Source organism: Colletotrichum tamarilloi (genome assembly GCF_030869305.1).
Source record: "Colletotrichum tamarilloi strain Tom-12 chromosome Unknown Scaffold_65.1, whole genome shotgun sequence".
In the NCBI taxonomy this organism is placed as follows: Eukaryota; Fungi; Ascomycota; class Sordariomycetes; order Glomerellales; family Glomerellaceae; genus Colletotrichum; species Colletotrichum tamarilloi.
This window is the reverse complement of record NW_026849447.1, coordinates 132,437-145,422: the sequence shown is the minus strand read 5'-3', so window position 1 is coordinate 145,422 and position 12,986 is coordinate 132,437. Positions and strand designations below refer to the sequence as shown.

The 12,986-nt window shown below is 54.3% G+C and overlaps 8 protein-coding genes across 8 annotated transcripts; 3 read left to right on the top strand and 5 right to left on the bottom strand.

Annotated features, from left to right (window-relative positions):
- Positions 1-104: 104 nt before the first annotated feature.
- CTAM01_11663 (40S ribosomal protein S7) lies at positions 105-1,183 on the bottom strand (the record flags this gene model as incomplete). The annotated part of the gene is made up of 3 exons (XM_060527674.1): positions 105-471; positions 533-615; positions 1,025-1,183. 3 exons carry the CDS (start codon positions 1,181-1,183, stop codon positions 105-107), a joined length of 609 nt encoding a protein of 202 aa, XP_060377715.1.
- An 839-nt stretch (positions 1,184-2,022) lies between these two features.
- Positions 2,023-3,042, bottom strand: CTAM01_11662 (uncharacterized protein; the record flags this gene model as incomplete). Its single annotated transcript, XM_060527673.1, has 2 exons — positions 2,023-2,642; positions 2,703-3,042. The coding sequence occupies 2 exons, from the start codon at positions 3,040-3,042 to the stop codon at positions 2,023-2,025; spliced, it is 960 nt and encodes a 319-aa protein (XP_060377714.1).
- A 913-nt stretch (positions 3,043-3,955) lies between these two features.
- CTAM01_11661 (uncharacterized protein) lies at positions 3,956-4,078 on the bottom strand (the record flags this gene model as incomplete). Its single annotated transcript, XM_060527672.1, has 1 exon — positions 3,956-4,078. One exon carries the CDS (start codon positions 4,076-4,078, stop codon positions 3,956-3,958), a length of 123 nt encoding a protein of 40 aa, XP_060377713.1.
- Positions 4,079-5,164: 1,086 nt separating this feature from the next.
- Positions 5,165-6,061, top strand: CTAM01_11660 (carbonic anhydrase; the record flags this gene model as incomplete). Its single annotated transcript, XM_060527671.1, has 1 exon — positions 5,165-6,061. One exon carries the CDS (start codon positions 5,165-5,167, stop codon positions 6,059-6,061), a length of 897 nt encoding a protein of 298 aa, XP_060377712.1.
- Positions 6,062-6,907: 846 nt separating this feature from the next.
- Positions 6,908-8,213, bottom strand: CTAM01_11659 (acetyltransferase; the record flags this gene model as incomplete). Its single annotated transcript, XM_060527670.1, has 5 exons — positions 6,908-6,935; positions 6,993-7,165; positions 7,259-7,293; positions 7,417-7,490; positions 7,582-8,213. The coding sequence occupies 5 exons, from the start codon at positions 8,211-8,213 to the stop codon at positions 6,908-6,910; spliced, it is 942 nt and encodes a 313-aa protein (XP_060377711.1).
- Positions 8,214-9,339: 1,126 nt separating this feature from the next.
- CTAM01_11658 (uncharacterized protein) lies at positions 9,340-10,278 on the top strand (the record flags this gene model as incomplete). Its single annotated transcript, XM_060527669.1, has 3 exons — positions 9,340-9,784; positions 9,857-10,062; positions 10,129-10,278. 3 exons carry the CDS (start codon positions 9,340-9,342, stop codon positions 10,276-10,278), a joined length of 801 nt encoding a protein of 266 aa, XP_060377710.1.
- A 312-nt stretch (positions 10,279-10,590) lies between these two features.
- On the bottom strand, positions 10,591-10,877 carry CTAM01_11657 (uncharacterized protein; the record flags this gene model as incomplete). The annotated part of the gene is made up of 2 exons (XM_060527668.1): positions 10,591-10,678; positions 10,756-10,877. The coding sequence occupies 2 exons, from the start codon at positions 10,875-10,877 to the stop codon at positions 10,591-10,593; spliced, it is 210 nt and encodes a 69-aa protein (XP_060377709.1).
- Positions 10,878-11,245: 368 nt separating this feature from the next.
- On the top strand, positions 11,246-12,919 carry CTAM01_11656 (para-nitrobenzyl esterase; the record flags this gene model as incomplete). Its single annotated transcript, XM_060527667.1, has 1 exon — positions 11,246-12,919. One exon carries the CDS (start codon positions 11,246-11,248, stop codon positions 12,917-12,919), a length of 1,674 nt encoding a protein of 557 aa, XP_060377708.1.
- Between the last annotated feature and the right edge of the window lie 67 nt (positions 12,920-12,986).

Genomic DNA, 12,986 nt, shown 5'->3' with positions numbered 1-12,986 from the left:
CTTCATTGCAGCAGACTAAATGCCAAACCCATCATTGACCATGATTCCTTTCTTGATTTTTCACCAAACACCCGCCCAATGCGCAAGACACTAGATACGATAATCTAGTACTCGGCGGAGCCAGACTGGGGGAACTCGAAGGTGACACCGCGGCCGGTAAGCTTGCGGTAGACCTCGGAGTAGGTGTCGAGGCGGTAGTCAACACCGCCGCGTTCCTTCTCGTCGAGGATGACCTTGAGGAGCTTGGAGCCGTCCTCCTTGGTGCGGAGGCGCTTGCCGACGATCTCGACGGGGTAGACGAGGTCGGTGAGGATGGCGTCGTGGACGGCGGTGAGAGTGCGGGAGCGGGGGCGCTTCTGGGTCTGGTTGTTGCGGGAGCGGGCGGAGCGCTTGGGGCGGGGCAGGATGCGGCGGGAGGCCAGGATCAGGACGTGGCGGTCGGAGAACTTCTTCTCGAGCTCACGGGTGAGGCTAGGAATGGTCTTAGTATTGGACAGAGTAGGTCTGGGAAAAGAGAGAGGGAGAAACTTACCGCTGCTGGACGCGGTGGAAGCCCTGCAGGGAAGGAACGGGGACAAAGATGGCAATAGCCTTCTTGCCGTGGCCGACCTCGATCTATAGGAAGATCACAAGTCAGCATGCGAGCTCCAGGACGATGCCTTGGACCGCTTCCCGTCCTGTTCCTGAGATTATCATTCTTTTCAGCGTTCAAATCTCCGCCGCCACGGTGAAGCTGAAGATACCAGCGATGGGCACCTCCCAAGACTGGAACGCGCGATGCCAATACCAGCAACTTCTTTCCCTTTAGTCCTCTTCAATCCTGATGTGTTTCAATCGAGAGAAAGGCTTCGGGGATTCCATTGCTTCGCACCGCGCTCGTCAATTGGGTGGGGTGTTGCCCATGTTCGTTGCTCTTCGTGCTTGGATTTCCGTGGCGGCTGGGAACAGGATTTTCGATTCCGGAGAATTCGCGGGTTCGGAAGTCTTCAGGGCTTTGGAATTGTCGCTTTCAGGTAGTTCTCACCTCGCGGGCAGAGACGATCTGCAGAGGGCGGAGAGCGACCTTGAGGTCGGCGGTGTTGCTCTCGAGGTCGTACAGAGCCTGGGCAATGTTCTGCTCCAGCTCGGAGGGGTTGGCCCGCGAGGGGCTGTTAGCAGCGATCTTGTTCAGGGCGGCGGACATCTTGACTGTTGTCGTGGGGTGGTTGACGGTCGGGTTAGTCGATGCTGTAACGGACGGGGTCAAGAAGAGAGAAAAAGTTCGCAAAGTCGATCGCGGCAGACCACACGGAATTCGAAATGCGCCGTCAGAATTTCCGGTGGGTGGGTCCTCCCGGGTGATTGGGGTTTGTAAACCCTGGGGTGGTCTGTGCCTATCGGCATCTCTCAGTGGTTTTTGGAAGCCTCTGAGTGGACCGTCAAGCCCGCCATCGTATCCACCCTCGAAAGTGCGCCAGTCTTCTTTTGGTTTCGGTGAATCGTTCACCTTGGAAAGGGCTCGGTGAGATCTCCAGCATCGATTTGGGTGATGATTCCCATAGCCCACCTCGGCTTTCTGCATTAGAACTTTTCCATATGAGACGAGTGATTGAATCACCTTGAGAAAGTACTTTGAATCTTTGTTCATTACCCTCATACGTCTTGGCTCTGCGGCGTTGGTGGTGAGCATAGATTGATGCCTGCCTTTGAGACATAACCGCAAGATGCAACAGGAAAGCGTTTAGTAGCGAATGTTCCCCTGTCGCTGGCCTCGAACTCAAATTTTGAAGATGATCCATGATGAACCAGGCTCTCACGTCACTATTATGTCTTTCAAATGCAAATTTTGCCTTATGGAACATCTTCAATGATTTTCTTGGGTAATTATCTGGCTGTTCTTTTTGGATATGGGTATCATTATTTCGAATTAAGATTTAGTTTGCCGCCCATTCACACCTCAAGCAGAACTAAGTGAATGTGTGTCAAACTGATAGCCATACAATCTGTGTGTCTGTCATTCTTTCAGTGGTAACAATTATAGTCTCACATCATGGTCTGCGCCCTCTCGTTTCTCTCTTGCCTACTCATCTCGTTACGGAAGACATTACCCTCCGAAGGCGGAGGCGGTCTCGGCGGGGGCGGCATCATTTCAACACCCCGATCAGGCGACGAGAAGGCATTGTCTCCAAGCCCAATCTTGACGTCAGCCGTTCTCTGGCCACGGCTCTTGCCGACACCGTAGCCTCCGCCGCGGGAGGAGAACATGCCCTTTCTGCGGCCGTACCACCACACGAACCAGCCGATGCCGACCAGTGAAAGCACGCCAAAGACGATGGGGAGAACGATACCAAACACGTTGGGTCCGCGGCGTCTCTGGTTGCTGTTGTCGTTTTGTGGCCGGTTGACGATGCTGACCTTGGCTCCTGGGTGACGGGCGGTGATGGAGCCGTTGGTCTGCGGGAGGGCGAGGAAGATTTGGACGGTGAGAGATTCGTTGGCGGCCATGTTGTAACCGACCGCTGCCCAGGCGAAGTGGCCTTGGGATGCGGGGAGCATTTGGGAGGTAAAGCCGTGGCCCGGGTCGATGGCGTTTGTGACGCCGTAGTCACCCTGGACTTGAACCATTGTATTGGGCAAGGGGAAGAGACTGGTGTCCCATGTTACTAGATTCCGTATTAGTGTTTGTTTGCAAGTCGAATTGTCTTTGTGAAGGAGGTGCTTACTCCAATAGGTCTTGCCTCCATCAACCTTAGTATCAGCCTTGGGAGAGCAAAAGGGCTGGTTGACGCCGTTGGCTCCCGCAGCCTGGTTGCATGAAAGGAAGGACCCGGCGCCGTTGGCATCGGCCGTGGGGAGAGTAGAGCTGCCCGTGAAGGCAGACGTGGTCTTGCCGTCATTGACGGTCGGGGTGATGGTCTTGGCTGCGCCGTCGGCTTGGACCGTCACCCAAGGTCGAAGGGCATCATTGCTCTGCCGAGGAAGGATGGCGGCGTTGATTGCTTGTGATAGAGCCAAGACTGTGGCGGCCAGGCCGAGGCCTCTTGAGAAGTCCAAAGCGACCATGACTTTATTCGTATACCAGAGAAAAGACTCGTTTACCAGAACGAAGGTAGTATTATTATAATGTGCCAACTGGTGGCATCTATAAAGGAAATGAAAATTCACTCGAGGAGCAAGTCAAAGTCAGGGAACGTAAGTGAGGGATTGCCATGGTTATGTACCAGGAATTAGCACTGGACATTGGTATGCAAGAATGCGACGACTGCTTATCATGCGTGACTTGCGCTCACGGGACGCCTTGTTTCCTCGTCTTGAAACGGTGATGAGTTTGCCTTCAACCTGAGCGACCTGCAATGCAACCAGGAAACTTCGTGGCAAGTGTGCTGCGAGTAAGGTGAAGTACTTCATCTTCAATGTTCTGTCACTCTAGGCAGTGAACATCTTTTGGGTTCTTAAGTTCTCAACGTCTCGGTGGTGGTTCTTTGGCTGCCGTACATGCTGCCGTCTTTCATCGTGACAGCAACTACTAACCGCCTAGGATCGAAGGATGTGCCCGTAGCTCTGTGAGGCTCTTGGTGGATGACAAGACGAACCAGTGGTGGCGTCGGCCGAGAAAGGCAACAAGTTTATCGGCGCCGGCACACTGACAATGCAGGGGTTCCCCCCTGGTTCCGGTTTCAAGAGCGAGAAGCAGTCTCGTTTCTCACCGGACTGAGTGATCAGACCGGGTGCGCAGAGTGGCTCTGCTGGCGAGACCCTTGGGCGTGTTGGTTGCGTGCCGTCGTGATGGCCCAAATTCCGGGGACCGTTGGGGCTTGAGCTGCTCAGAGGGATTTGAGTGATGAAGGGAGGATGGTAACATGAGTCGGCACTGTGCCCATGGAGGTCCTGGCGCTTGCACACCCCGCTGGGTCCCCTTGATGCGCTCGTTCACACGTCCGCGGCGACCCGTTGAGTTTTGAGGTAATGGGGGGTATCACCTGCAAGGTTCGGCACTTTGATGGGATTTCTCTGGCGAAGCGAGTTGGTGCTTCAGATGGAACGGGTTGGCGACCGGGCCAAGAGGGGCAACTGCCGGTGCCATTTGGTGCCGGGTCATCGGGATTTGTGGAGACACCCCGGGCATTCTTCGGGGGCCGTTGTGCCGGGTTTTCGGGATCGTGCCGCACTGATGCGCGGCTAGTCTTGGCCAGCCGGGAAGTAGCCTGCGAGTGTTTATTTCTCTGTCTGCCTCAAGCAAACTCGGAAGATGACCCGGTATCTGCACATGCCAATCGCGGCGGAAAGACTCAATAGAGGCCAGCCTAGGTAAGGAGAATTGGCCGTCGTGGCTGGAGTATAGGCCGGACAATATCCCGTCGGGTGTTATAAGCCAAGAGATCGAGAGTGGCAGTTGAAACTTAGCAGTCGAGATGGTTGAAACTTGTGTGGCCATTGCTCTATAGCCTGGCGGGATCATCGCTGCTCTACATCCCATCATAAGGTACTCGATGATAAGTGGAAGATAATCAATCAGATCTCGCCATCTGAGATCGATCATTCCCGTCCCGTTGCTCCTTGCCTTTGACTGGGTACATGTGCAATCAGAAGCTAGATCATCAACCTTTGCTCATCCGTTTCGCCAAGATTACCATCGCATCTGCCGGCATTAGCATTTCTCCCCCGGCTCTTTTCCCGTTTGCACTGTATTTCTATTGAGGAATTGAGTCATCCACCGTGGCTGAGGTCCCCATCCACGATGATCTTGACCCAAGTTGAACAGCAATTAGCCTGCCCGTCACCCCAACAACCCGCCCGGAGCGCCGGACTATCGAGAAGGAGGCCGCACCGTCCACGCACCGTCCGCGACACCGTCCTGAACGCTGAGGTGCGCAGTGACGTCTTTGTGGTTCCTCTGTGGTCTCTGTGGCCCTCTGGTAACTAGCGGCAGCGCGTGCAGCCGCCAACGGTGCGCGATCGCCGGAGCTTCCCAACAAATCTTCCGTGGGAAGAAGGAAAGGTGCGACATTTCCTTCATCTTGGGTTTCCTTGGCTGCCATTGCTCCGATCTGACAACCTCCACGCCCGCCCGCCAGCTCAAAGGTCCGCTTACCTGCAGCAAACACCGAGCTACATCCTCCATTAGGACTCCTCCATTAGCTTCGCACTCTCCTCTCTCGATCTTTCCATAAATAAATCCCCTCTAATGTTTAAAGCAAGCCCATTCCCACGCTCCCTCCCTTCCCGCCTCTTCTCCTCCCCTGCGCAACCTTCACGTCCTCTTCTCAGATTCACCAACACCACCTTTGGATCTCAGCATCAACACCTAAACAACCACCGTACCTCCAGCTTCTCCCACATCGCCTATCAACGCGCACCGCCATCATCGTCATCGTCTACTCCTCCTTCTATCAGACCCGACCGCAAGATGGCCGAAAGCGACATTGAGAAGTACCTCAAACAGACGCACGACCGCGTCTTCGAGAACAACCGCAAATGGGCCGAGGAGAAGAAGAAGCAGGACCCCAACTTCTTCGTCAGCCTGTCCCAGGGCCAAGCTCCCGAGTACCTCTGGATCGGATGCAGCGATTCGCGCATCCCCGCCGAGCAAATCACCGGCCTCGAGCCCGGTGAAGCCTTCATCCACCGCAACATTGCCAACATGGTCAATAACATTGACCTCAACGTCATGAGCGTCATTAACTATGCCGTCCGCCACCTCAAGGTCAAGCACATCGTCGTCTGTGGCCACTACGGATGCGGAGGTGTCAAGGCCGCCATGACTCCCAAGGACCTCGGTCTGCTCAACCCCTGGCTGCGTAATATCCGCGACGTCTACCGCCTGCACGAGGCTGAGCTCGACGCCATCAAGGAGGAGGATGCTCGCTACGATCGGCTCGTCGAGCTCAACGTTCTCGAGCAGTGCCGCAACGTCATCAAGACGGCTGCTATCCAGCAGTCGTACGCCAAGAACAAGTTCCCCATTGTCCACGGCTGGGTCTTTGGTTTCAACGACGGTCTCCTCAAGGACCTGGAGATTGATCACGAGAAGATGCTGCACGACGTTCAGAAGCTCTACCACCTTCCCGGTGCCGACTTCTAAGTTGCGACCGACCGACCGACCTACCTTGGGAAGCTGTACGCTGTCCCAGTGCGGGGTTGAATGGGACGGGAGAGATGGGATGAGGAGGGGTGGACCGGAGCGTTCGCCCACGGGTGACTCACGGATGGAGTCTCGGCTCTCGACGGCTACCGTTTGTGTGCGCGCGCCGCACGGCGCTCATCGCGACATGGGCAAAATTTTCTTGTTGAGGGCGGCATCTTCCACACCCGTTGCAGATCCGGATGGGGTTGGTTGGCAATACTCTTAGGTTCTGACCGAGACATGCCACCCCACCACAACCGTTCATCCGGTTTAGCTTAGTGGGAACCTGGAGCTGTCAACGAGCCGGGGACCCCACTACCGTGCATCTCCGAGGGAGGAAAGATTGGGAGGTTGTGGCGGTAGAGATGGGTTATCAAACAGCTGTCACCGGCGGGATTGTACCGGAGTTGAGGATTCGAGTTTTTTTCAATGGGATGCGGGTGCTCTTGGGGACCGGAGCGGGTTTGGTGAAGAAATGAGGTGCACAAAGCCAAAAGACTTGATTCTTGGAGCTGGCAGTCTTTTCGGAGTAGGAATATCAAGGGAAAACGCAAAAATAACACTTTATTACCCATCACCTTTTCTCTTTACTGAATATTTCGCGAATAATGTCTGCCACATCACTGCGTAACAATGGTCGATCCCGTTGGAAACAATCGCATTTTCTGTCTACCAATCAGGTTGTCTAGGTAAATCTTTGACAACCTTACATCAACGTAATTTATAAGATGGCTGATATATACATCTACAAGGTGATTGGTAGTATGAAGCAAACTTCTAGATCGATTTCCTTCACATCTTCGTCTATACCTCGTGAAGATGAATGACATTCCTAGCCGCTTCACCGTCAGATAAACCATGTTACTACGCGGGAAATGGAACGACTCACCACGAAACGTTCCAGGTATGTCTCCCACCGAGACTCTGGCACATCTTCTTGCTCCCCGTGTTATACGGCGCCACGTCGGCGGACGCCCAACCATCGGCGCCGTACTCGCTCGTACCTCTCTTGATCAACTTCGACGCCAGAGCCTTTGCGTAGCCTCTCTGTCGGTAAGGTGGCTGAGCGGGGTCTTGTGTTAGACTGAAAGATCATGATTGAAGAGTATTGCAGTATCCTCTTCGTGTTGGGTTTGGGTATTTTGCACAACTTACCTCGCAGTGGAGACTTGATAACGATGCATCGGTGCCTAAGCAGGAGTCAGAGAGTTATGATGCTGCCGAGGAGCGGTGGGTGATGTATGTAAACAGATCGTGGCGGGAGCGATGAATGTAAGACGCCTTGCGTATCTAGAACGGATCGAAAAACTCACCGAGGAATGACCATGCGATAGGCGTTCCATCCTCTAGTTTGAGAAACAAACTGGGCCACGACATCAACGTCTTTCTATCTAGTTGTCAGCCATTGTGTCCATCTCTGACAAGTTCCAAAACAACTTGACAAAAAGAAAGAAACAGGGAGGCCGATAAGAACTCACACTTGACGCGGAATATCCGTCCTGGAAATCACAATCTCACAATCCCTCTCCGTTGCCGGGCCCCATGTAGCTCCCTCGGGCAACGTCACACGGTCCTCGAAATCCGGAATGTCATCGACGCGGAACAGGTATTTCTCATACTCGTAGTCCTGGCGAGGTGTCACGCGCACGCCGGCTCGGAGCATGGCGTCCCGCGTGGGTGTGGCGAGGGTTCCGGCGAGGCATGCACCGGGAAGCGTTCTATTGTCTGGTTGTTGTTTGCTCACTTGTGTTACAGCATCGAGGACTGCTGCGATTTGGGATTCGGCTGTTTTCTTGTCCGCGTCCGCGAGAGTTTTGTCGGGGGCGTTTTCAACTGTTGAGTACATGAAGAGTTGGGTTTCTTTGGTGCTGCCGAAGTCGAGGTATGCTGCGCAGAAGTTCCGTGGCTCTTGACCTGATGCATCGGCATCTTGTTGCGAGGCAGTAGAAGGGAGTGGTGCGTCTGAAGCTAGGATGATGCGGGCTGTTGGGCGCATGCCGTCTTTGAAGCGGGTGAATTGGAGGCGGCGGAGGAGGACGAGGGAGTTTGGGAGGTGGGATTCCAGGAGAGGGATGAGACCCTCCGGGACGGAGGTATGTACCATTGCCATTATTACTGATGAGTCTCAATACTCGTCTACGTGGTGTAAAGTAGAGCGTGGTTCTCGAGGGTTTGTTTTTTAGACTTGTATGTGATGATATTATGAGCTGCAGCAATGGTGTGAGAGATATGTGATGTGCTAAAATCGGTGGATTAAATCTCCGCTGTTAGTAGCTGCAGTGCATTAAATTTCAGCGCTGCAGCTCTATGATAGCTCTCGATTGAGGGTGACTCATATTCGCGACTCAACTCACGACACCGCCCGGAAAACGAAACCGAAGGAGGAAAACTCATGATCCATACGAATGCCTTCCTGTCAAGGCGACCTCACCAGAATTATTATCAAGTTCGGCTGAGATCCTGTGGATCTACTGGCTGATTCAAATCGAATGAGTTCATGAGAGATGCCGCCGAGAATATTTAAAGGAGGCCATGCAGATTTCAACAGCGGTGTCGCAAATGGGAAGTGTTAAGTTAACTGCAATATGTCTTCGGGCTCATGAGCTGTGAATAAGTAATGTGAAATGAAGAGGTGAACTTCATTACCCTTTGAAGTACCTGGGCAAGTGCAATTACTAGGGAACCGAATCTCGCATTCACCCTTCGGTCACAGCCTCCAGAAATACGAGAAAACTGAAGTAAGCCACACTCGATGTGGGTAATGTGATCTTCAGAACCGGCGATCGGGTCTTTGCTGGTTGCGTGGACTGGAGAAGGTTCGGGTCTTTTTCAAAAATGGTCGCCTTCGACTCACTCTCTTAACCCTAAGAACAAGCTTGCAAGCATTACTCATGACCCCCTTCTCGTCGTGGTACAGCCGTAAGTCCACTTGCTGCGCAGTGAAGATAAAAGGTACAATGTAGTTGTCATGATGAAGCTTAATTTGCGTAGGCAAGATATCAAGAATTGCTCGAGGTGATATGCCAAAACACCATGTAGACGGGATCAAACATAATCGCCGAATCCAGTCATTGGCTCAGTGAGGGACCAGTCCATTTGGGCCTCGAATGATATGCCCCACAAAGGGACCGCTCAGTGAAAATCTCATCTGCAAGGCTCTCCAACTCCTCATCGTCTGCTTATCACATCGGCCTAATATCTTCAGCCAAAGCAGGATAAGCAAGAATCGAAAAAAAATGACTAGCTATGATCGCGACGTCGTCGTCAACTGCCTCAAGCGGCACTACGAGCTGCTGGTGCGCATGGGCTACTTAGACGTTTCAGCCATCGAACTCCCTCCCGCCGCCGGCTGGAGCGACACGGAGCTCCGCGTGGATGCTCTCCGGGCCATGGGCCGCTCCGAGACCGTCATTGATCTCCTGCGGCACATCCCCTTCGTCCACGAAAACGAAGAGTCGGACCCCGTCGAGATTTATACCGAGACGTTCCCGCTGCGGTATCTGCGCGACGGGCGGTGGTTCGGCGGCGCCAATGGGATTCACGGCGACGGCGCTGAAGTGTTTGCCAACACGGCGCTCTTGGACCTTGGCTTTGCGCCGTTTGATGGGCCCGTGCCGGCGGACATGGTCTCGTTGACGCATGCGGACGAGGGAATTTGGTGGTTGATCGATACGAATCAAGGTCAGCTGGACTATGCGCAGAGCTGTTTTGGTTCAAAAGTGCTCTGTGAAGCTGACGCATAGGCCATCGCAGGATGCATCTACCCTTACGGGACCGAGTTCGACAAACGCGAGGAGGACGTTCCCGCAGACAAGCAGTGGCTTGTTGTGGACCCGGTCCCCATCCAGGCTTACTTTGACAAGATCTATGCCCAGGTCGGCAACTTGGATGTTGTGCCAGCGCCCCGCTCTGGGAAGTGGGAGGCGAGAGTTGTCGAGGGGTATACCGAGGAAGGCCACGTGAGTTCATCAGCAACAGGAAATGTAAACTCGTGACTGACCAAGACATTTCCTTGTGTTGTACAGGAGATCAAACGACTGTACGTCCAACACGGATGGCCCAATGCTTTTCGTAGAGAAGAGTTTGTTCAGGCCATTGAGAGAACTCGGGCGGCGTTTATCGAGGCTGGGCTGGGACAAGATGATGACGACGAGGATGATGAGATGACGGGCTAGATAGACCAGACTTTTGGACATGGCTTTAGTCAAAAGACACGAAATAATGAATTGGCCAATGATAGAGACCTAGTGATGATTTTTAGCGCACGGCCATGCTGGTGGGTTTTCGTTCCTGAGCCCAAGTTCGGTCACAGCGATAGCTGAACTCAAGAGTGTGCCTGATTTCCTCAACCCAAGAGAACAGTGATAACAGATATCGGATCGCGGAAGATGGGATCGGGTGACGGAAGTTTCTGGTATCAAGACTATGCTATCATGTCCTGTCTCCTATCCTCTCTCAACAACACAGCCATCGTCGACCCCACATATTCAAGCCGGAGCTCCCCATCTGTGTCGTTGACCAGCATCCTGGACGGGGAGGTTGGGCCCATCAATCAAGGATAACGTTGCGGGGCCCCTAGGTGAATATTTCGTTAGCTGATTTAGTCATTCACGCGTCTTATCACATTGAATCACTTTCAACTGGCTGCTTACACTGAATTCACTGATATCACCGAGAAACCCCAGGGTCCCCGGACCCCAGATGTGAAGGCCGACGATATCGGAGCGACCCCGACTTTGTTTTCCCCTCGTTGAATGACATCGATCCGCGCCATTCTAGCGTGCTCATTGCCCCAGTCGCTCGGGACTTCTCCGCTCTGAGGGCTCTGCGGGTGCCTGAGTCAAGGGTTCTAGCTCTGTTAAACCTCGCATCTTCACTGATCAATGCTTCGAATGGGTTAACGCCGTCTCCGTCGAGCGGCGAGAGGTTGCTTTCTGAGCGGGTCGCTGGGAAATTGTCTACTCGATAGCAAAGAGAGGAGGAGGGGCAAAGCACCGACGAGGGGATTCGAAAATGCGTTTAAAGCTCTGCGATGGCCGGCCCTGCCTCTTAGCAGTGGTTTGCTCTCTTGCTACCATCTTTCCTTGCGGTCAAGCAGCAGCAGCCCCATTCGGAGACGAGGGATCGAGCACGTCGTCAAATATGAAGTTCTCAACGTCCTTCAACACGCTCTTTGCGGCGTCGCAAGTCGCCATCTCGCCCGCCATCGCGTACAACCCAGTTGAACTAAAGGGCTACGGCAAGTTCACCGGCACTGTCGTCAACTCGACCTATAGCGGACGCGCTCTCCCCGCCCCCGTAGACGCCTGGCTCGGCATCGACTACTCAACACAGCCGGTCGGCGAGGGCCGCTTTAACCCCGTAACTTGGCCCGCGTCCTTCAACGGCACCAAGGCGGCGACAAAGTACGGCAAGACCTGCGTCCAGGACCCAACCTCGACCGATGTCAGCACACAAGATGAGGCCTGCCTCAACTTCAACGTCTACCGTACGCGCGGCATCCCGCTCGACCAGAAGACACCCGTCCTGGTCTGGATCCACGGCGGCGCGTTCTACGCGGGTAGCTATAAGAGCTTCGATGGCGCTGCGTTTGCCGCATCTTCAAAGGAGCCAATCACGGTCGTCAACTTCCACTACCGCATCAACTCGTTGGGTTTCCTGCCGTCTGCTCTCTTCGACGAAGAGGGCCTGCTGAACCTCGGCATGCGCGACCAGCACTTCTTCCTCCAGTTCGTGCAGAAGCACATCGCCGCGTTCGGCGGCGACCCGGAGGCCGTCACCATCGGTGGACGCTCTGCTGGCGGTCACTCCGTCGGTATCCTCTACTTCCATAACTACAACGAGGATGAGGGCAAACCGCTCTTCGCCAGAGCAATCCACCAGTCCGGTGCCGTTACCGCCCGTGCGTTTCCCAATGCTACATACCCTCTCTACGTCAAGCAGTATGAGGAGTACATGAACTACCTCTCCTGCCCGCTCGATGCCGACAATGCCGCGACCTTGGCCTGCCTCCGTGCCGCGGATATCGACGCGATCCGGAACATCAGCACCAAGCTTTATAACGACTACGACCCGGCTCTGACTTGGCCCTTCCAGCCCACGCAGGGTGGACCGTTGCTGGAGAAGTTTGGCTCGCAGTCAGGCTACGACGGCACATTCTTCAAGGTGCCTGTCATCACCTCCAACGTGAACGACGAGGCCAAGTACTACATGGCCGGCGACAAGGAGACTAACCAGGAGTTCCTCGACTACCTCCACAATATCTCCCCCGCCCTCAACAGCACCGACCTCCAGCTCCTCGAGGACCTCTACCCGGACCCCGCCACACACCCAGATTCACCCTTTGCCAACTCCCCCAACAGCACGCAGTACAATCGCCTTTCGGCTGCATGGAGCGATTATGCATACATCTGCGCTGGACAGGAGACGGCGTACCGCGCCTCCATCGCAGGCGTGCCGACGTGGAAGTTGCACTTCAACACCAACAACTCGTGGCCTGCGTGGAGGGGTATCCCGCATACTGCCGACACCAAGTACACTTGGGACGAGCCGGTGGTACAGTACCCCGAGGTCAGCCACATTTACCACGGATATCTGTCCAGCTTCGTTCTGTCCGGCGACCCCAACACTTTTAGGTACCCTGGCAGCCCCGAGTGGCCCCAGTACAAGCCAACGGGTTACGGACTTGAATCGGAGCCTGCGTTGCAGCTTATCGTCCAGCCTAACAATGGAACCAAAGTTGAGAAGGATGATATTCGCAGGGAGGCGTGTCTTTACTGGAGAGACCCCGAGAGAGCTCCCCGCCTGAATAAATAAATGCAAGAGAAAGACATTTAGAATAATATACATAAGTTACCGTACCATACGGCTCACGCATCTAGAA